Raw genomic sequence first — 24,125 nt, 5'->3', positions numbered from 1 at the left:
ATCAAAAATCGTTTCAGATCAAAGTTTTGGACATAAAATACACCATTTACAAATATTTTGAACCGATACGATAGTGTGCTTACTAAGGGAGTTATGAAATTTTTGTTCTCCAACCCTTGTTTTTTCCACCCTTTGCAGTTATGTTTGGTTGTATCAAAAATATATTAAGATAAAAGATTTTGGTATCAGCCACACGAGTTATATTATATCAAACGGATGTGACATTCATCATATTATGGGAGTTATAGCGATTTTCCTGTTTTTCAAGAAACCTTCCTCATTTCTATCTCTTTGATCGGATATTGCCCATTAACGAACTTTACCGTGCGTGATTTTCCATTATTATATTTAATGTATCAGTTTATTTAATGTATAAAGTTTGAAAGTGATTTGTGAAAATTTTACGGCAGTTAACGTGTTCCTGATAATTTTGAGTTGATGGTTTTGGGGTCTATGGGCTACGAAATGTAAAACTATATAAAGATTTTTTGGAAGTCGCACCATGATAAAAGTTACAATAGGTAGTATTTCTTTGAAAAATATACAAATGTATTTATTTGATATCAACCTAAAATGAGTATATAGTTGTATATCACTTTTAAAAATACAACTATTTTTTTGCCTGGATTTGAATCTCCAAATTTAAAGACTAAATGAAGTTGAAATAAAATAATCTGTAAATTTTTCATATTGACATCCTACAAAAATAATAAACGTCACGATAAAATTACTTTATGTTTATTTTCCATCACCTTTAGTATATGCTTACTAGATCCTCAAAGAAATCTCGTACTAATGCTGACTTAGAAACTTAAAGTTGAAGTGCTTACAACAGCAGACTTTCTAAGTTCTTTACACTAATACCAAGTAAGTATGTTTAAATTTATATACTCGAACTCTTTCATGTTTATAACAGTTTAACTAGTCCCACTGACCCTGCCAAATAAAACTTATCTAATCTTGATACTTGAACCATTGGCCACATGTCCACAAAGCGACACTTTCTTTTTGTAGCCGTAAACAGCTTACAGCGGTTCATTACAACTAATATGAGAATCAGACCAGACCACGTTGTTTTTTATAGTATATAAACACATACCTAAAATGATTGTAGAATAACCTCTACCGCAGTAAGTTACGTGAAAATCATTAACATGTGCTATTAAATAACAGTTTTGTTTTATCTCTCTTTCCTTCGACATATTTACAAAGTAAAGTGCTATTTGATACTTAAAAGAAGTGTGTGAATTGTCACGAAAGTATTCCAAATTTCTCAAAAGTACCCGCGCAGTGAAAAAATTATTGCACAGTTTAGGAAAACGCACTAGAATAAATCTTTTTTTATCTCCTGTTTAGTTGTGTATGTTAAAAGTTATATATATATATATATATATATACAATAGCTGTCCATTGCGATTGGAGTGTAGTATGAATTATAATGTGGAAGCCGATATTAAGTTAAAATATGTATTATAAAAACTAAGAGATAGTATGTGACAAATTCCATATCTCAATTATATTTTTTTGGTGCCAAATTTAAAGTTGATAAATATCCTTTGAAATAAATTAACTCCAAAAATACTATTGTGTGTGATGCTTCTAAACTCAGCAATTGTGTTTCAGGGCGAAGTTTGGGCTTTACAGCGTTGACTTCAACGACCCCGAGAGAACAAGAACAGCCAAATATTCCGCATCAGTATACGCTTCAATGATTAAAAATTTGGAAGTTCCAAGCGAATATTTAGACAAAGAATGACATGAATTTTTTGTAAAAGTATCAATTTTACATAATTTTGATTGTATTTCTTACAGAACGTAAATATATTGTTACTTTTGGATATGGTTTGTAGAGAGAAATAAATATGTCTAAATCTCAGAAACTCTGCCTATCATTACATTCTTAAAAACAAGTTAAGAACTATGAATGAACGCAATTGGTGCACAATAAATTAATAGTTCACAGTTTTTTTTAAAAAAAAAAAACCGTTCACGGAGGTTAAACGTACTGATTAAAATTTTGATTTACCTGAACTTAGCTCTAATGAAATCCTGAAATATTTGAGCATCGGTTATTATAAAATTAAATACTGTGGTGAGTGTAGTTGCTAGAATCAAACAACAAATTTAATAAAATATTTCAAATGTCCAGTTTATGTACATGCCTTCCTATTGAGACTAATCCAAAGTGGCCCTAGCAATCAGTGCAAGCCTCAACTCTAATTAACACGCCAAGGGCTAGCACACAGTAAACTAGTCTGCTAGAAGAGTTACATTTTTTTTATTTATCCACATTGTATCATGCCGAGACAAAAAAAAATCAAAAATTGGTTCATTAAAAATATTGTGACCTTACACTCGGTCCCTCTATTTTTGCAGTATGATATCAATTTGTTTTTTAATCTCCAAGTTTTGAACCTTTGGAATTCACTACCATGTTCTAGATGAAGTAATGAATTTCATTGCCAAATTAATCACTCACTAGACAAATTTTCCTCAAATATTTATTGTAATTACCGCATTTACGAAATATGTTAAAGATGATTTTGTTATGACGGACACATTAATATTAAATAAGAAGATATATGACAAAACCCTTCTTCCCATCTGTAACGTTCAAGGGCGTAGCCAGGGAGGAACAGAAAGGGGCCACCCCATCCCCCTCCTTCGCGGAAACAACTAATTAAACAGCTTAAAAAAATTAAGTTTTGCCCAACATATGGCCACTGAACTTGTGAAATTAGACACCAGCCTTCTCTTTAATACGTATTATGACATAATCATATGCAATGGTAGTGTAAGGATCTGTTATAAGAAGTACGTTTTATTTAAGAATCAATTTTTTTAAAAAGCAACTAAGAGTCCTCACTTATCTGGGGGGTATTTCATACCACTACTCCCAAACCTCCTTCCCCTACAACCACAGATAAAAAAGCAATTATAAATTAATTATTTTAGCTACCTTCGGCCTCCGTCTTCCACAAATTCTGGTTACGCCCGTAGGAATATACCGTAGACAACTGGTACTGCCTGCAAAATGAAAAAAAAAAAAAAAATCATATTCCAACTATTAAATAATGTCCTCAACAAACAACGTTACAGAATAATTTTTGTAAGGTTTAAATAATGACTTTTACAAGCCCTAGATAATTTTTATAATTTTATATCGGTTTCCTCTGTCAGGAGCGATGTACCATCGACACCGAAAATTTATATTGTTACCAGTAAGAAAAAAATGTTCGGAAATAAAAATACAGTTGATTAAATAAAGTTTTTATTTACTACTAATTTTTACACTGTAAATTAAATTAAAACACATAAAATGTCTATCCATAAATCAACCACTCCTTCGTTCAGTTCACAGTTCACTCTCGCCACGGTAGCTCGACTCGACAGTGGCTCACTCTACTGGTCGTCTCTTGGCCCCTCTTGCAACGCTCATATTCATGAGCACTGGCTCTCCCTACTGCTCGTCTCTTGGCCACTCTTGCAACGCTCATATTCATGAGCAGTGGCTCTCCCTACTGCTCGTCTCTTCGCCACCCTTGAACTGCTCATATTCATGAGCAGTGGCTCTCCCTACTGCTCGTCACTAAGCCCCTCTTGCAACGCTCATATTCATGAGCAGTGGCTCTCCCTACTGCTCGTCTCTTGGCCCCTCTTGCAACGCTCATATTCATGAGCAGTGGCTCTCCCTTCTTCTCGTCTCTTCACCCCCCTTGCACTGCTCATATTCATGAGCAGTGGCTCTCCCTACTGCTCGTCACTTGGCCCCTCTTGCAACGCTCATATTCATGAGCAGTGGCTCTCCCTACTGCTCGTCTCTTGGCCCCTCTTGCAACGCTCATATTCATGAGCAGTGGCTCTCCCTACTTCTCGTCTCTTCACCCCCCTTGCACTGCTCATATTCATGAGCAGTGGCTCTCCCTACTGCTCGTCTCTTGGCCCCCCTTGCACTGCTCATATTCATGAGCAGTGGCTCTCCCTACTGCTCGTCTCTTCGCCCCTCTTGCAACGCTCATATTCATGCGCAGTGGCTCTCCCTACTGCTCGTCTCTTCGCCCCCCTTGCACTGCTCATATTCATGAGCAGTGGCTCTCCCTACTGCTCGTCTCTTGGCCCCTCTTTAACGCTCATGTTCATGAGCAGTGGCTCACTCTACTGGTCGTCTCTTGGCCCCCCTTGCACTGCTCATATTCATGAGCAGTGGCTCTCCCTACTGCTCGTCTCTTCGCCCCTCTTGAAACGCTCATATTCATGAGCAGTGGCTCACTCTACTGGTCGTCTCTTGGCCCCCCTTGCACTGCTCATATTCATGAGCAGTGGCTCTCCCTACTGCTCGTCTCTTCGCCCCTCTTGCAACGCTCATATTCATGAGCACTGGCTCTCCCTACTGCTCGTCTCTTCGCCCCTCTTGCAACGCTCATATTCATGCGCAGTAGCTCTCCCTACTGCTCGTCGCTTCGCCCCTCTTGCAACGCTCATATTCATGAGCAGTGGCTCTCCCTACTGCTCGTCTCTTCGCCCCTCTTGCAACGCTCATATTCATGAGCAGTGGCTCTCCCTACTGCTCGTCTCTCCGCCCCTCTTACAACGCTCATATTCATGAGCAGTGGCTCTCCCTACTGCTCGTCTCTCCGCTCCTCTTGCAACGCTCATATTCATGAGCAGTGGCTCTCCCTACTGCTCGTCTCTTCGCCCCTCTTGCATCGCTCATATTCATGAGCAGTGTCTCTCCCTACTTCTCGTCTCTCCGCCCCTCTTGGACCCTCATATTCATGAGCAGTGGCTCTCCCTACTGCTCGTCTCTCCGCCCTTCTTGCAACGCTCATATTCATGAGCAGTGGCTCTCCCTACTGCTCGTCTCTCCGCCCCTCTTGCAACGCTCATATTCATGAGCAGTGGCTCTCCCTACTGCTCGTGTCTCCACCCCTCTTGCAACGCTCATATTCATGAGCAGTGGCTCTCCCTACTGCTCGTCTCTTCACCCCCCTTGCACTGCTCATATTCATTAGCAGTGGCTCTCCCTACTGCTCGTCTCTTCGCCCCTCTTGCAACGCTCATATTCATTAGCAGTGGCTCTCCCTACTGCTCGTCTCTTCGCCCCCCTTGCACTGCTCATATTCATGAGCAGTGGCTCTCCCTACTGCTCGTCTCTTGGCCCCTCTTGCAACGCTCATATTCATGCGCAGTAGCTCTCCCTACTGCTCGTCTTTACGCCCCTCTTGCATCGCTTATATTCATGAGCAGTGGCTCTCCCTACTGCTCGTCTCTCCGCCCCTCTTGCAACGCTTATATTCATGAGCAGTGGCTCTCCCTACTGCTCGTCTCTCCGCCCCTCTTGCAACGCTCATATTCATGAGAAGTGGCTCTCCCTACTGCTCGTCTCTCCGCCCCTCTTGCAACGTTCATATTCATGAGCAGTGGCTCTCCCTACTGCTCGTCTCTCCGCTCCTCTTGCAACGCTCATATTAATGAGCAGTGGCTCTCCCTACTGCTCGTATCTCCGCCCCTCTTGCAACGTTCATATTCATGAGCAGTGGCTTCTCCCTACTGCTCGTCTCTCCGCCCCTCTTGCAACGCTCATATTCATGAGCAGTGGTTCTCCCTACTGCTCGTCTCTCCGCTCCTCTTGCAACGATCATATTAATGAGCAGTGGCTCTCCCTACTGCTCGTCTCTTCGCCCCCCTTGCACTGCTCATATTCATTAGCAGTGGCTCTCCCTACTGCTCGTCTCTTCGCCCCTCTTGCAACGCTCATATTCATGCGCAGTGGCTCTCCCTACTGCTCGTCTCTTCGCCCCTCTTGCAACGCTCATATTCATGAGCAGTGGCTCTCCCTACTGCTCGTCTCTTCACCCCCCTTGCACTGCTCATATTCATGAGCAGTGGCTCTCCCTACTGCTCGTCTCTTGGCCCCTCTTGCAACGCTCATATTCATGCGCAGTGGCTCTCCCTACTGCTCGTCTCTTCGCCTCTCTTGCAACGCTAATATTCATGAGCAGTGGCTCTCCCTACTGCTCGTCTCTTCGCCCCCCTTGCACTGCTCATATTCATGAGCAGTGCCTTTCCCTACTGCTCGTCTCTTGGCCCCTCTTGCAACGCTCATATTCATGCGCAGTAGCTCTCCCTACTGCTCGTCTTTTCGCCCCTCTTGCATCGCTTATATTCATGAGCAGTGGCTCTCCCTACTGCTCGTCTCTTCGCCCCTCTTGCAACGCTCATATTCATGAGCAGTGGCTCTCCCTGCTGCTCATCTCTTCGCCCCTCTTGCACTGCTCATATTCATGAGCAGTGGCTCTCCCTACTGCTCGTCTCTTCGCCCCTCTTGCAACGCTCATATTCATGAGCAGTGGCTCTCCCTACTGCTCGTCTCTTCGCCCCCCTTGCAATGCTCATATTCATGAGTAGTGGCTCTCCCTACTGCTCGTCTCTTGGCCCCTCTTGCAACGCTCATATTCATGCGCAGTTGCTCTCCCTATAGCTCGTCTCTTTGCCCCTTTTGCAACGCTTATATTCATGAGCACTGGCTCTCCCTACTGCTCGTCTCTTCGCCCCCCTTGCACTGCGCATATTCATGAGCAGTGGTTGTGTTCGGTGTCGTCAAGCTAACATCGTGATCGAGACAAAGTGCGAAACCGTGCAGAACTCCTCCTGCTTCTTTTTTCCTTGGCCTGAGCACACAGATTTCTGTTTATTATTACGTGTTTAAAGTTGAAAATCTTCGTTTCAACCGGAAGTCAGCAGCGTCCTATCAGTAATTATTTTACTTTGTTACGTTGCTTTAATATCTCCTCTTCTGGAACCATTGATTGTGGTGCGCTTTTTTTATAACCTCCCCCCCTCCCCCCCCCCCCCCCACCCGCGTGGGTGCATATTGTATGACGTTCAGCACTGTTCCTTTCTCACAGTAAATACACCCAGTGGTGAATTTTTTTATTGCTTCCAGCATGGTTGTGATGTTAATTACACCGTACACATCTTGTACTGTGATGTATGGGGACCTTTTTTTTTGCGCCTAGAAGATAATTTATAGTTAGTATAAATTCATTGTATTTAACCACTATGCCCCAGATTTATTCAATATTCCGTATAATAGTAATAGTTATTTGTTCATAAACATTTTTTCCACATGCCCAACTGACAAATTTCTTTGAAAGATAAGTCATAAACAAGGAGATTGTATTTTAGAACCCTGGTTTATGGGTAACATATTTTTAAATACTACAGTTAGGCTGAATGATTCAATTTGATCTATATTATTATATAAATGTTGGATAATCAGTTGAAATATTTTCACAAGCTAATTATCAACAAAGAAGTTACATCAGAAGTAATGAACGTGAAGCCCCGCTGCTGCAGCACAGAGCGCACCGCACAGCGGATAACCAGGCAGGCACGACCACGTGTGACGTCACGCGGGGTACCCCCCCCCCCCTTCCCACGGCCATCGCACAGCCGGTAATTAATCGCAATCAAGGTAAGCGTGCCGCGCTGGGCTGCGAGGAAATGCGAGGCCCGCAAGGACGCCTAATGAGCTGACGCACCGCGCACCGAGCAATTCAATTTCGTTTTCGCCCCGGCCACTCCGCGCCAGTCATTACGAAACGTCGCGTTCACCGGTGTTTACACTCGTCAGCATCTTGCGCCACGTGGATTCCCTCTTGAGATTTGCCTTTCTCCCGATTCTGAGATGTGTTGCAAATACTCACGAAGGTATGTAACGTTATTCATAATGCTGTGGCCATGTTTTCCTTTAAATACGTCATATATTTCACTGGGATTGCAAAGCAAAACAGTTGTCAGACAAGTGATTTAACTTTGTCACTACATTATTGTTCGTCAGTTCATCCATTAGCTTTAAGTATAAAAACTCGCAGTCATGTTTAGCCTATGGTTGTGTGAGAATGTTTTTTTCCAGTTCAGAAAATTTTCGGGCGGAAAAGAATATAACTGTAGAGTTATTGGAAAAAGCAACCATAGTCCCAAAATTAAATTTTCCAGAAAAAGCAAGAAATGTTCCTCCTTTGCCCATTGTTATTTAAATGATGTATATCTTATTCTATAACAGAAATAACACTTCTTCACTCCTCTTAGATATTTAAACATTATATATGGGCAAATATAGTTAACAATTAGCCTTGAAATTTTCTGGATAATGGACAAAGATTGTTTATGAGAAAATTAATGCGTCAGAGTTTACAACAATTTAGAGAATATTCTTTATTGATTGATTATTGTCACAAGGGAAGCAGTTAAAAACCAACTAGGAAACATCATAAATGTAAAAAAAAAGTTGTTAAAATGTACAGGATATCACATGTATAAATAAAAAATTACTAATACTAAGGATAATGGTTATATTTGCATAAAATATTGTGGAAAATAGTTATTTTTTCTTAGAATATTGTTAACAATGGTAATTATTGCTTAAAATACTGCAAATTTGTTATTTTAAATACAAATAATGTGTACAAAGGCTATTTTTGCTCAATGCGCCATATTCCAAAGCCTCATATCGTAAAATAGTTTTTTTTTTTTTTTGCTTTAACAGCCCACAAGGAATCATCACAGGTAGGACCAAAATACACAAAATGTGTCTTGTTTTTGCCAAAATGTCTTCAATCTGAAGTCGAGACAGGATCGGGGAAACATTTATTACATATCATAGTATTTCCTGAAATGTCCTTAACGGTGTTTGTTTTTCAGTTATGTCTCTAAAACCCCTTATTAATTTCACTACCATGTATTATTTTCACTTAGAATAATGTTGCTCAATAATATGACAAACACATATCACGTAAAAAAATCCTCTACTTCAATAACTAGAGATTGGCCAATCAAATCCTCAAAAACTATCAAATCTTTAGTATTCAAAGGATTCTATATTTGGGGAAAAATTATAAGAAAAAAACTAGAGGAAATAAAGTAAATTTAAAAAAAACTCAGCACCAATAATCTCTGAAATTGACTAGGTCATTGTTTTCTTTATATGTAACCTGTTACCATTCCCCAAGATATTGTTCTTTTAATGTGTAATTATTTATAAATATTATTACAATGGATTTATGCAGGACCTTAGTTCATGAATAAAACTTGTAAAGGATTAAATGTTTCAACACCATTATTCATATTTTTCATTTCTTGTACAATATGTTACATTAGAACCAAGAAACATAGATTATAATTAGAGGAGTATATTCGAAGTTCTCTTTGGGGTTCAGATTCGAGGAAATTAGGATTTGACCCCTCACTATTAATGACTCTAAAGAAACCAGAAAACTTAGGGAATTTTTTTTCAGAAGAAGACAAAACCTTAGTGATACTGAAATATTAAAACATACATATTAGGGCTTTTCGGTAGTTAGGATGCTATCAAGGTCTTCAAGGTTATCTAAGTTCACACTGTGGGGGTAAAAATCTGAATTTTTAATCACAGTGAAATATACTTTTTATACTAATGTGAAAATTTAATGGTTTTTTTTGCAAGAAAATCTTTAGAGGCAAATAAATAACAGGTGTAGAGATGGCAGCATATCATTTCCATCTATAACTTGGGAAAATGTAAAACTTTCGGAGGGCGGGTTTAAAATAAAGTAGACTACACATAAAACGATTAAACTGAACTTTGAAATGTTTAGATCTATGAAGTTCAAAAACATAGAGCAGGCACAAGGTTGCGCACTGTTTTACAAGCATGTATAAAGTCTTATCAGTTCGCTGACAGTTCCAATGTATTTTCAACTCTCTCTTCCTGGTAAAATTCCGTTAGCCGATAACATGATAGTTGGTCATGTCTTTAAGCAGATATTTTTCTGTATAATTAGTTTTCTCTGCATTGCTGATTAAAGTGGAAAATGTTTTCCACCCGGTGGTAAATAAAGCCTTAGTGATTCCGAAATATTTCCTGAATTGCGGGATCACGCTCTACCCTAATTTATATTATTTTTTTTTTAAAATCTGTATGAAGCGCACAGGTTACCCTTTTTCCCTAAGAGAAGGTTATCAAATTGTTAACTAGTTAAGCCAGCTATTTTCCCTAAAGTCGACCTTCCACTCACGTGGCTCTCAATTAGGGCACCACCCGCATGGAGTTAACATGCTCTGTATGGTTTAAAAAATACTTCCATGTTTTAAAGAAATCTACGGAACGTTTCCACTAACAGTTTTTGCACGAAAGAAAATATATATCACCGTACTATGCAAGATGCCCACTTTCCACGACCATAAATACTTTATCTCCTTAAATTCAAAGAAGAGCATGAGTTAACTTCTGGATATTCTTGAGTCATGAAACTGGAGAGTCAAATGTTTCTTCTTCTTGTGAAGAGTTTTCAGAAAAACCTAACTTCATTTTTTCAGGCACGGTGTGAATCACCATAGACAGCCTGAATCATGTGCCAGAAGTCTTCATTTGACACTACTAATAGTATTTGTATATTAAATTATTATTATTTTTAATTTTTGTTCATAAACCTTCCACATTTTAACCAACGTAGTAGCATTTTTTCACAATTAATAACACAGCGGACAACAGGTCGCAGCTATCGCCGCCTCCAAGGTTCAACAGGCCATCCATCGCTCACACGATAAGGCTGCGGTGCGCGACCACTTGAGGCTCGGCTATAAGCGCGGGCGCCCTGCGTCCAGGTACCACTGATCGCCCAAGATGCGCGCGCCTCAGCTGCTACTGCTGCTGTTGGCCTTCGGCCGCAGCCAAGCGGCCAGAAACACCACCTTCCCTGAGGGCTTCCTGTTCGGGGCGGCCACCGCGGCCTACCAGGTGGAGGGCGCCTGGAACACCAGCGGTCAGTGCCTCCAGCCTCTTCCTCTGTGGCTAATGCTACAATACCGTGAGGTGTGGAAGCCTAACTAGTGGCTAGTTTAGAATTTAGTCATTTCACTTTTAATTACATACGACTAATATAATTAAAATTAAATTTGTATGTAAACAGAAACTCATTCTGTGCACCTCAGTAAATAAATTGCCGATGAAACAGTTTAAATAATGTATCAATGTAAACTGTTTACATTAAAGAAGTAAGATTTTGTATCCAACTGAATAAAAAATTAATGAACCGGTCAGTATTCGAGTACCAATGAGGTTAGAGTTAGTTCTGGAACTGACTTGTACTGGTGTATATAATCCTTATCAGCCTCCAAGCACAAATTATGCCATAAAAACATTATACCAGTAAATTTATGTCTTAAAAATAGTTTTTAAACTACTGTAAGTATAAAGGATTTCAGCTAAGAATAAAATAATATTAATCCAATTTTTAATAACTCCCTCACGCACAGTGCTTGGAGGCATGGGGGGAGAACTCAAAATAAATAAATGTTGACAATTATTTTGAGCATGAAACAAAACATAAATAATTAATCATGGAGGCGTTGTTTGTTTTTCATACACAGAAAATGTTGAGAAAGTTGAATATTAAAGTTGTGTACCTCAAATAAGTATTTTACGATGCGCTAGTATTTGAAAACCACGTGTCAACCTGACTCAGTGTATTGCAGGCAAAGGAGAACATATCTGGGACAGGATGGTTCACACCAGGCCTAACTGCATTGCTGACCGCACTTCAGGAGACGTAGCGGCCGACTCCTACCACAAGTACAAGGAAGACGTCAAACTGCTGAAGGATGTGGGGGTGAGAGCCTACGGTGTAATTCCTGTACGTTATGCATAGAGACCTGCAAAATTCGCGGATTTATTCGGTGATAGGCTATAATTCAAACACATATACCTCTTAGATAATTTTGATATTGGCTTTCTGTTCATCTGGACAAATCTCAACCAGTTATAAACCCTCAACCAAAGAAGGATCGAATCACAGTCAAACCAGCTGAGACGACTTACAAGTCAGCAGCCAATGAACTTGCGTTATTTGCCCGAGTGTACAGGGGTATGTGCAGTATATCCTGAAGGCCATCGAAACCGCGAATTTTGCAGGTCTCGAGTTATGCATTGTAATTCATTACCAAACTCTGGTAAGCCTTCTGTGACCTTTTCTTATATCCAATGTTTTGCAAGAAAAACTGGAATGATTCCAGTCCCCGAAACGTCATGATGTATTTTGTTGTCTTTCTGTCCTTTTACTTTGTATTGTTTTGTCGTGTCCACTGCGGTTTAATTGTGTTACTTAGTCTTTTCGTTCATTTCAATTTTTATATGTTTCTCAAATTATTTTTTGACCACGATCACAAATTTTTTTTAGTCACTATTTTTTATAATATTTCGTTGGGAAAAATGTACAGTCACGTTCTAACGGGGAGAAGCAAACAAGCTCTTAAGAAAAGTTATCTTTTAAAATGAATGTTATCATTAATTATTTTACCAATTCTTATCATTCAGATATTATTACATAAGATAAACGAAAGTTATAAATGGCCTTGAACAATATGTTTCCTAATGTCTTAGCCTTTTCTGCAAAAGTCGCACAAACTTAAAACATTATTTTCTATTCATTAAACATTAAAAAAAACTCAATGCCAATTTATTTCCAGTTCAGTAAATGAGGAGTTTAAAAACATTTTTTTCGGAAAAATAGTTAATTTGTTTCCATTGCTCATTGAGTAATTAAGATTATTCTCTCCATAAATCAAACATATTAAAATACTTGCTGGATGTTTAAAATTATGTATTAACTGCCATATTACATAGCACTAAGGAAATGATAAAAGATAACAATTTGTGTAAAAAAAATTTGATTCTCTTATAAGGTTGACTGAATACTGGCTAATATTACCTATCTAAAAAATGTATTGTATTATAAAAATATTTTAGGATAGTCGCATGTTACCAAAGTAAATGCGTCCCTTTAGTACTTTTTCCATATTATGTTAATGTAATACCTAAACACTAAACAAATGTTTTATAACAATATAAAATAATTCTAAATTTCATAATGTTACATTGTGGATACTCAACAAATAGCACTTACTTAACGGAAATGTTATCTTATGTTCGTCGCAGTTCAACTTCTATCGGTTCTCCATCTCTTGGGCCAGAATCCTGCCCAAAGGAGACGTGTCTGTTATCAACAAAGATGGTATCGACTACTACAACAACCTCATCAACGAACTACTGGCGAACAACATCCAGCCTGTGGTGAGTGTTATGCCGAAAAGCAAACAACATCTTAAATAATGGTTTGATGTAAAGGTCAGAGCCAAAATGAAACTTGTCAGTTTAAGAAGTAAACGCATGGTTGCGCATTCACAAATCACCCAACAGTATAGTTCAATGTGTAATTCTGTGTTTGAAACAAATTTAAATATATGATTATTGTAAATTGTGTATATCATTAAAATTATTTAAAATTTTAAGTAAGATTTGTAGAAACTTTATTTGTTGGGATATTTATAATTGGTGATATGTAACTTAAGATAATATGTTTAATACCAGTGGTAATTAATTATTTATTTTTTATTGTTTCATTATCATCATTAAATTATGTTACATAGATTGCCTTAAAAACCTTATAATAATGAAGTCTAAAACTAATCAAAAGTGAGAATGTATTAGATGTACCAAATATAGCCATTTGCCATGATAGGGTCAATAGTGTTATCTTTCATTACTTTTGGTTCAAACAGTCAACAAATCCTTGCAGTACTACGTGTTCAAACAAAATGCCCATATTTTAGGTCACGATGTACCACTGGGACTTACCACAACACTTGCAAGACCTTGGAGGACTTGTCGGTTCCGCCTTTGGCGACTACTTTGAAGATTACGCTCGTGTTCTCTACACCAACTTCGGTGACAGGGTAAGGACCATGTTAATAATGTTGAAAATAAGAGCACATATATTTTTCAGTTAAAATATGCATGTTTTAACCTGTCCAAATAATAATTCATCTTTAAGTACTTATAGGGTTAGTGTGCCATATTTACATTACTTCTGAAAGTATAGAATCATTAGGTGCATGAATGGTAAAATCCGTGTCAATATTTATTTGGTTTTAATAATTAAAATGTAGTCTTTCTTGAAAGTTAACTTTTACAAGTATTATTACATTTTATGTACCAAAGCCAACTTGTGGTATTAATTTCCTAGCAGAATACTTGTTTTGCGAGTCCTCAACATTTTCGACCGCATAATTTTCCTGGTACTTCGACAATTGTCAATTTTCTTTGTGTGTGTCACGGATTCCCTTGCACACTCGTGTGATGTCTTGTGTGCGCTAACACAGGTGAAGTGGTGGGTGACGTTCAACGAGCCGCTTACCTTCGTAGACGGCTACACCAGCCACGGCTGTGTCCCTCCGGCGGTGGATGCCCCAGGAGTGGGCGACTACCTGGTGGCACACAGCATCCTCAAGGCCCACGCCAGGGCCTACCGCCTATACGACCGAGAGTTCAGGAGCGAGCAGAAGGGTGCGTGCAGTACTCTGGCATACACTGTGTCCAGTGGTTGCAGTTGCTGGTGCCTCTGCGTGCCTACATGACTGATAACAACCTCGTGCTCTTCACTCCCGAAACACAGCCGAGAGCAGCGGGGTCAGTTCTATTGTTTGGCGACACAGTGTTCAGTTATCTTCTCCGTCTGTGCATGGTCCTTGCCACTGTAGCCTGGCCATTTTCGCTGCTGCGTGTTCAGAAATACCAAAGATAATTTGTTGGAACAATAGTTTACCAAATGTGGCCTAGAATATTTAACAAACATGGGAATAATTACTTGTCTCTAAAGCGTCATGACAAAAAAACGATATATACTTTGTTACACAACTGCAGTTCTTTTTTAAAAAATAACTATTAAAGTGTGATTGTATAATCTTCCATTACTGAAGTCCAAACAGAAAAATCATTAATTTTAACGGTTATTTCCCATTTGTGGACCAATAAAGTGATTTTAATTATTTCTCCACTTTTACAATGATATTTCTACATAATTACTGTACTTTCATCCTTCCTCCAGCTGATTTCATTTATTCTCAATCCTGATCGGACCCGAAATATTGCATATTCTCATATTATCCGTACTGATACACTTTTATGTTGAATGCTTGACATTAATATTAAATTGCGCAATAAAAATTTAACTTAGGTTTTTCTTAGAGCATTCTGGTTTGTTGAATGCGAATATGATGGATAATTTTAAAACTTCGTTAAAATATTACACTTTATTTTGTATATTACAAAACAAGTTTCATATTATAAATGGCACCTCTTATATTACTGAATGTGTTTGCAGGCAAGGTCAGCATAACTCTTAGTGCTGGATACGCTCAACCGAAAACTAATTCCAGTGCCGACATAGAAGCAACAGATATCTACATGCAGTTCACTGTAAGTGGTTCATTACACTTCTATGACGAAGTTTATTTTGAAGTCATATCAATAAAGAATATGCGAAAAAAAATAATTCTCACTTTTGTGACTCAAGAATTTAAAGATGTTATGAATGTGATGATTATACTTTAGATACAAATTTGCATATTTTTCTAATGTGTAATAATGGTGATCCATGAAAAAAAATCATAACATAAATATTTCTAAAATGTTTTATATACTTTTAAGTCCTACAAACAAATTTATCTATATTTTACATTCATTTATACAAATATGGATAAAATTAAATTAATATCTAAAATGAAATATCTATTTTTTATCTTTTTATTTCCTAAATAAAAAATATTACATATTAAAATGATTGTTAGTGTTTATCTCTATTAAAAGTTTAGAATTTTAGAACATAAAAACATATAAATGAAAGATATTTATAAATTGTTAGTTGTTTTACTAAAATATATTGAGATTATATAAAAGGATAAAATAAATAATTGACATTATAGCTGTACTTATGTGAACCAACGATATTTAACTAACACTGTTTATAAGTAGAGCTAATGTGTGTAGTTATATACATATAAATTAGGTACTTATGCTTAGTAAATAATATATATGCTTCAATTTCCTCTTTTTTAGACTCTGATATTATTCTTTTCTTTGGCTATTTAACAATAAATCAGGCAGACATATACAAAAAAATCCCAATTTGGAAATCTATAGGTTAAATGAAAAATTTATTTTATGATCAGTAATTATTAAGCTACATTATCAAATAATACATTTCTATTACAATTTGAGTGTATTCGATAGCAACTGTGTTCGACATTGTTCATTACATTACCTAGGAAAGATCTAGTATGTCAACGTGGTGTCGTAGATAGTAACATGTAAGATGTCAGTAAGGTGTGTCATTGCAGCTGGGATGGTTCGCACACCCGATCTACAGCCAGGAGGGAGACTACCCCACCGTCATGAAGGAGAGAGTACCAACAACAGCAAGGCAGAGGGCTTGCATGTAGATAGTAACATGCAAGGTGTCAGTGAGGTGTGTCATTGCAGCTGGGATGGTTCGCGCACCCGATCTACACCCAGGAGGGAGACTACCCCGCCATCATGAAGGAGAGAGTACCAACAACAGCAAGGCAGAGGGCTGGCATGTAGATAGTAACATGCAAGGTGTCAGTGAGGTGTGTCATTGCAGCTGGGATGGTTCGCGCACCCGATCTACAGCCAGGAGGGAGACTACCCGCCGTCATGAAGGAGAGAATCGCCAACAACAGCAAGGCAGAGGGCTTGCATGTAGATAGTAACATGCAAGGTGTCAGTGAGGTGTGTCATTGCAGCTGGGATGGTTCGCGCACCCGATCTACAGCCAGGAGGGAGACTACCCCGCCGTCATGAAGGAGAGAGTACCAACAACAGCAAGGCAGAGGGCTTGCATGTAGATAGTAACATGCAAGGTGTCAGTAAGGTGTGTCATTGCAGCTGGGATGGTTCGCGCACCCGATCTACAGCCAGGAGGGAGACTACCCCGCCGTCATGAAGGAGAGAGTACCAACAACAGCAAGGCAGAGGGCTTGCATGTAGATAGTAACATGCAAGGTGTCAGTGAGGTGTGTCATTGCAGCTGGGATGGTTCGCGCACCCGATCTACAGACAGGAGGGAGACTACCCCGCCGTCATGAAGGAGAGAATCGCCAACAACAGCAAGGCAGAGGGCTTGCATGTAGATAGTAACATGCAAGGTGTCAGTGAGGTGTGTCATTGCAGCTGGGATGGTTCGCACACCCGATCTACAGCCAGGAGGGAGACTACCCCGCCGTCATGAAGGAGAGAGTACCAACAACAGCAAGGCAGAGGGCTTGCATGTAGTTAGTAACATGCAAGGTGTCAGTAAGGTGTGTCATTGCAGCTGGGATGGTTCGCGCACCCGATCTACAGCCAGGAGGGAGACTACCCCGCCGTCATGAAGGAGAGAGTACCAACAACAGCAAGGCAGAGGGCTTGCATGTAGATAGTAACATGCAAGGTGTCAGTGAGGTGTGTCATTGCAGCTGGGATGGTTCGCACACCCGATCTACAGCCAGGAGGGAGACTACCCCGCCGTCATGAAGGAGAGAGTACCAACAACAGCAAGGCAGATGGCTTGCATGTAGATAGTAACATGCAAGGTGTCAGTGAGGTGTGTCATTGCAGCTGGGATGGTTCGCACACCCGATCTACAGCCAGGAGGGAGACTACCCCGCCGTCATGAAGGAGAGAGTACCAAAAACAGCAAGGCAGAGGGCTTGCATGTAGATAGTAACATGCAAGGTGTCAGTAAGGTGTGTCATTGCAGCTGGGATGGTTCGCGCACCCGATCTACAGCCAGGAGGGAGACTACCCCACCGTCATGAAGGAGAGAGTACCAACAACAGCAAGGCAGAGGGCTGGCATGTAGATAGTAACATGCAAGGTGTCAGTGAGGTGTGTCATTGCAGCTGGGATGGTTCGCGCACCCGATCTACAGACAGGAGGGAGACTACCCCGCCGTCATGAAGGAGAGAATCGCCAACAACAGCAAGGCAGAGGGCTTGCATGTAGATAGTAACATGCAAGGTGTCAGTGAGGTGTGTCATTGCAGCTGGGATGGTTCGCGCACCCGATCTACAGCCAGGAGGGAGACTACCCCGCCGTCATGAAGGAGAGAGTACCAACAACAGCAAGGCAGAGGGCTGGCAAGTAGATAGTAACATGCAAGGTGTCAGTAAGGTGTGTCATTGCAGCTGGGATGGTTCGCGCACCCGATCTACAGCCAGGAGGGAGACTACCCCACCGTCATGAAGGAGAGAGTACCAACAACAGCAAGGCAGAGGGCTGGCATGTAGATAGTAACATGCAAGGTGTCAGTGAGGTGTGTCATTGCAGCTGGGATGGTTCGCGCACCCGATCTACAGACAGGAGGGAGACTACCCCGCCGTCATGAAGGAGAGAATCGCCAACAACAGCAAGGCAGAGGGCTTGCATGTAGATAGTAACATGCAAGGTGTCAGTGAGGTGTGTCATTGCAGCTGGGATGGTTCGCGCACCCGATCTACAGCCAGGAGGGAGACTACCCCGCCGTCATGAAGGAGAGAGTACCAACAACAGCAAGGCAGAGGGCTGGCATGTAGATAGTAACATGCAAGGTGTCAGTGAGGTGTGTCATTGCAGCTGGGATGGTTCGCGCACCCGATCTACAGCCAGGAGGGAGACTATCCCGCCGTCATGAAGGAGAGAGTCGCCAACAACAGCAAGGCAGAGGGCTTGTTCAGATCCAGACTGCCGGAGTTCGGCGAGTACTGGGTCAACTACATCCGAGGTAGCCCATCATCAATACCTTCATTATTGGATAATGCACGGTGATTTGAGGCCTTATTATACTCGAGGTCATTAGAGACAGGTGAGGAGTGAAGCGGTGAGGTTGAACAGTGACGATGCCGAGGTAAGGGAACGAGAGCACCACGAGAAAACACACAGCCCACGGTAACTTCCGCCACGTGAACCACATTACTGCACTGGCAGTTCCCACGTGGATTTTTAACCTCGACCAAATTTTTTCTCTTATTTCCAAACATGATAAGTATTTCAAATTTCAAGGAGAACATAAATAAGTTTACAAGCTAATTTTATCAATTTTTTATTTTTTATTTAAACTCAACCAAAAGAAAAAAAACATGTATTCTCACATGTTCTTCTGCTTTCTGCATCATACGTTTAAGGAAAACATTGAATAAATACAAAATTTTTAAAGAATTGTCTTTGTGATTTAATTAAATAACACGTTTAGCCTCAAATTTTGTTTTCCTACATTTTACTACTACCGGCATACTGGTAAATTGAGGTGAATAGCTAAATGTTGCTGTAAGTTTTCATTTATTTAGTAGCACTAAAGCATGCAGCAGAGTTTATTTGCGTATCAATGAGGTGAGCGTAAATTTATTTTTTTTTTTAAATATTTACACCAAATCCTTATTGGATTCCAGTTCAAATATACTTAAATCAATTTAAAAATCTTTTAATATGTACAAAACTTATAAACCAAAATAAATCGTTTTTTATAAGAAGTATCCTTATTTTTGTATGAATTTAATTGTTTAAGTATTAAGCAAATTATATTATTTGGAAAAATATATTAACCATAGTTCGTCAATAATGTATTGTTACTTATCTTAGTCAACTAACATTTATAATGTGTTCTTGTTCAAATATTACACAAAATATAAACTTTTTTTTTCCTGTTTTCGTAACTGCTTGACATTCCTTCAATAAATATGAGTTTTATATACCTTGTCATTTTTAATTAATGCACACTCAGTTCATTGCGTGAGTACCTGACCACCATTCGCGAAAACCTAAGAATTTCTTACACTGCTGGTTTTTGGTGCTCTCAAATAAGAAGTTATCCATCCGTATTCCGTCATACTCAGCATAACCAACTGATAAATCCCGCATGGTGATGTCACAACTACCGAGCCAAAATGTGATGCCAAGGTGACACATGTCACTGGCGTTCGCTGTGACCCCTCCTATTCCTTTCCCAATGTCTGTGCATTGTGTTCACGGCATTAGCTAATTCCCGATGAATTTGATGCCGTCGTCTTGAATAAAATCTATGTGTATAAAAATAATTCTGTTTGTTTCTTTTTTTTTTTACACGATGAAATTTTGCTCACTTGACCTTCGAAACACGGAGACGATACGTGAGGTATCGAGAAAACCGCCCCTTTAATCAGAATTTAATTACTTCTTGATGAAAATGTTGCAATTGCATTGCCTATGCTTTATTCGTCTCCTGAAAACTACAAATGAATTGTTAATGCTTTATAACTAACTGTAGTAGCAACGGGGTAATGAGCAGTGCTAATGAAGCAGGACTACGTCAGCTAGTATAAAATATATAAAATATAAAATAATGAGTACACTCTTGACGACCGCCCGCCGGTGCTGTGTCTCCCGGCAGGCACCGCGGACTTCTTCGGCCTCAACTACTACTCCTCGTGGGTGGTCAGTCACGTGGGCTCGTCTCTGGACAGGGCGAGCCGGTGGAGCGACATGGACGTGATGTCGTCACAAGACCCCGGCTGGACAGTGTCCGTCGCCACCTGGCTGGCGGTGAGTGCCGACCATTCCTCCGCGGATCAGGGCCCACACACCTGCAACTGTATAGACATTCGACTCTTTTCATCATTTTGCTGCTCAGGTCTGGCTGAGTATAGCCTTAAAATGTACCTTTATGTGAATAGTTTATTTTCTTAGTGTTTTGATTTTTTTCAGAATAAATCTACTGTATCTCTAAACGTTTACGAGAATATTGTAGTTTTTTTTATCAAATGATACGTTCTTTGAATGGTTCTTGCACTGGGCTAGTGTGATTGGACATATGTCATTGATGATTACACTGTACGTTATGATAAACCTCCATAACAGATAAGAAAGATAAGTATGCAAACATACAGGAAAAAAAAGCCAAAATTATTCGATGTCAAAAATTTAAAACATTGATAGTACAGAAAATTCCATTGAAGGGAATTAGTCAAACATACAGACACAATGGGCTATCAACGACTAGACAGGAGCAAATGAACAGAAAATAAAGACAAAAACTATCTAAAATAAACAATAATATTTAAAATCAGGTTGTTTGAGTTGAAATTGTTTTCTGTTGTGCAGTACACGCCATTCGGTATGAGGGGTCTTCTCTCCTGGGTGTCCAAGAACTACAACAACACACCCATACTGATCACAGAGAACGGTTGGGCCGACACGGGAGAGATCAATGACACCATGAGAGCCAAATACTATGTGGTGAGTACATTGGAACATTGCATGTTTATCAGTAATTAACATTTTAACAGGACAACGATAGGATCTGTAAGGGTAAATTATAAGTTTTCACATTTAAGTTCATTTTTTGTTTTGAAAACATTGGTGTGGTGTGTTTCAGAACAACTTGGCCTATCTCTTGGATGCCATTTACTTGGACAACGTCACAGTTCTGGGGCACACTGCATGGAGCATCATCGACAACTTCGAGTGGGCACAGGGATACACGTAAGTGCCTTCCTTCTTCTCAGCAGCGTGGGGTAAAATACGTCACATCCCCTGTGGAACTTTTTAATTATACATCCACTTTTTGTAAATGCTTTTCATTACAGGGATTTGTAAGTCGTACTCCCCGCCCACTCTCAGCGGGCTTTCCAAAACACCATCAACAAAACAGAAAGCGAATTTGTATTAAATTATATACGAGTTGTTACATTTCACGAACATGTATTCCTTTAACACTTACCGGGATAATAGGATGAAAATGTTGAAAAAATTACAAACTAAGAACGTTTGAAGAAACTCTGGCCATAATTCAAACTTTATTCTACCTACTTCGGTTGCTGCTCACGTGATCGAAGTTTCTAGTTCGGAACACGATCTGTACCAGTAGGAAGCCGAGTGAGAAAATACCGTGCACGTATAATATGTGTGATGCCGTTAGAAAAGCCGTTATCTAAGTGCACTTAATAGAGATAAGTGTGCAATAAACTTGAACAAGTACTAGATAACTGTTAAGAATATATTAGAAGAAACACTTTAAAAACTGTAAAAAAAAGATTTCATGTAAAATCCATAAAACTTGTGTCGAATCCCATGCAATGTTCTATTTTAGCTCAAGCATCTGTTCCAAAACACAATACTGTGTGATTGCTAAAGAATATTACGGAGACATTGCATTCCATAGAACCATTAAATATTGTTTATATATAATTAATGATAATATCCATTAACTGTAGATCTTGAAGACAGTAACTTTGTGTCAAACACAACCATGTTTTATGGCTAAAAATACTAAGCCCAAAATAATCATCACTGTCTTGCCCAATCAAACACTGTTAGCGTAGTGATCATTACTAACATTCGAGAGATAGCTGGTATTAGTTTGCTTTGGAGTCAATATAAAAGTGAGTTTTAAGAACCTCTTGCGTTTAATGTTGATGTTGTAAACTTATTGTCTATATTTAAAATATGTTTCTTTTTATTTTTCCAGACAAAGATTTGGGTTGCATCATATCGACTTCAACGATCCCCAGCGACCAAGAACCCCCAAGGAGTCTGCTAGAGTGTTCGCGGCGCTTATTAAGAACAGGAAGCTCCCTGAGAATTATCTGGATAAAGTTATAGAGTAACATTTCTATAGATAGCTACAGCATGCAATATCTACAAATATCTCACGGATGTAAAAGCAAGTCTAAAAAAGTACACTGAATGTCATTGATGGACCGAATATGGACAATTTTCAAAAAATATAAATTTTCCTAAAATATAAATGAATTCACTGACCATGAACCACGAACGCACTTAGGTTTAGCTTACAATAAACTTTTGATATAAATATAACTTTTAGTTATTTCAGAATCGTCATGGAACAGGAATATTAATTTATACTAAAAGTTGTATGACAAAAAAGAGTGAATAGATTTATTTATTGTTTATACTCATTTAATTAAAGGAAAGCATATGTTGCATGTAGTTATGTATGTAATTTACATGAACCTGTAAACACACTAAACTTATCATATAAGAAATTTTCTTTTTTATACCGTTAAAATAATGTTATATCCCTAACCTCTTATAAAACTATAGTTTAGTGATGTATGGGATGGATGTGGGTTTGATAGGAACCTAAAAGCATCTCAGGTCTAAGCCTATATCCATAGTCGTGCGGGGTTTCAACAATGCAGTCATCCGTGGCATCATGGAATCATGACTTACTTCCTTATCATGAATCCAATCTTAATCTCTCCGGTTGCAAATACCCCAAGCTCAGTCATGCAGGGTGAACATAAGGAATGCATAAAAAGCATGATTTAAAAACAGAACAAGAACACAGTCTGGTAGAAACGTTAGGAAACGCTAGGCGGGGCAGTAAACTTCTACCAGAACAACGTGTACCACATTATAGAAATTAAATCTGCTTACACCATAAAGTCTAACCTGCAGACAAAATCTGTACACATTTTGATTTAAATAACTATCATGTAATGTATTTTATAAAATCTGTGTAATCTTGTCTGTGTATCAGCAGAGTCGTTCCAAAGTCAGTGTATTTTTGCACATACACATTGTTATTTTACTTTTTTACTATAGAAGTATTTTAACTGATAAAAATGGGTGTACATAATATATACGTTTTAGTTTTTTCCTTCGTGGTGTTTAAATTTACATATGCCAAGCACTTGCAATATTTTTCACAACTGTCAGTTTATTTTCACTGCAATATTTAATTAGTTTAAAATCTTAAAATGTTATATTTTTTTTATTTAAACACTTTTACTGTGTGATCTTTTCGTGTTAACTCGTATAATCGTCGTATAATCTTTTTTTTCTGAATTTATTTATTATAGTATTATTTCAACGCTGTTTCACTCAATGGGAATTCGAAACCATATTATTTAACTTCCAAATCTACCATATTTGCCACTCAATTATCGTGAAAATAAGTGAATACTAAAGTAAACATGGATAACACTTGTGCAACAACATATTTAACTTATTTCATGCTTAAAGTAAACACTTAGAGAAAAGTTTCTGTAATGGAGCAATTTACGTTATGTTCGAATTTGTTAAAACTAAATAATTTTTTTTTAACTTTTCGTATGGTCAGGATGTATTGTTAACTTTAAAGTACATTACAAAACGGAATTAAATAGGACACAAATTATGTGAAAACAATAATTTTCTAGGCCTTGCAATTGGTTTAATTTAGAATATCGGTTGCTTAAATAGCACTGCTGGTTACTCTAATAGAAAAACTCAG

General features: G+C 38.9%; 1 protein-coding gene across 1 annotated transcript in view; it reads left to right on the top strand.

Moving 5' to 3' along the window:
• LOC134533354 (lactase/phlorizin hydrolase-like) overlaps positions 1 to 22,556 on the top strand; it is a 39,969-nt gene extending 17,413 nt beyond the window's left edge. Inside the window, exons 11-22 of the mRNA XM_063370875.1 lie at positions 1,624 to 1,750; positions 10,658 to 10,855; positions 11,508 to 11,651; positions 12,977 to 13,111; positions 13,651 to 13,773; positions 14,200 to 14,383; positions 15,201 to 15,295; positions 18,491 to 18,638; positions 20,280 to 20,431; positions 20,990 to 21,124; positions 21,264 to 21,370; positions 22,356 to 22,556. Of these exons, the coding sequence (XP_063226945.1) occupies positions 1,624 to 1,750; positions 10,658 to 10,855; positions 11,508 to 11,651; positions 12,977 to 13,111; positions 13,651 to 13,773; positions 14,200 to 14,383; positions 15,201 to 15,295; positions 18,491 to 18,638; positions 20,280 to 20,431; positions 20,990 to 21,124; positions 21,264 to 21,370; positions 22,356 to 22,494 (1,687 nt within the window). The 3' untranslated portion in view covers positions 22,495 to 22,556. The remainder of the gene's footprint in view (positions 1 to 1,623; positions 1,751 to 10,657; positions 10,856 to 11,507; positions 11,652 to 12,976; positions 13,112 to 13,650; positions 13,774 to 14,199; positions 14,384 to 15,200; positions 15,296 to 18,490; positions 18,639 to 20,279; positions 20,432 to 20,989; positions 21,125 to 21,263; positions 21,371 to 22,355) is intronic.
• Positions 22,557 to 24,125: the final 1,569 nt, after the last annotated feature.

This window comes from Bacillus rossius, chromosome 6 (genome assembly GCF_032445375.1).
Source record: "Bacillus rossius redtenbacheri isolate Brsri chromosome 6, Brsri_v3, whole genome shotgun sequence".
Taxonomy (NCBI): domain Eukaryota; kingdom Metazoa; phylum Arthropoda; class Insecta; order Phasmatodea; family Bacillidae; genus Bacillus; species Bacillus rossius.
This window is presented reverse-complemented; position numbering and strand designations above follow the sequence as displayed.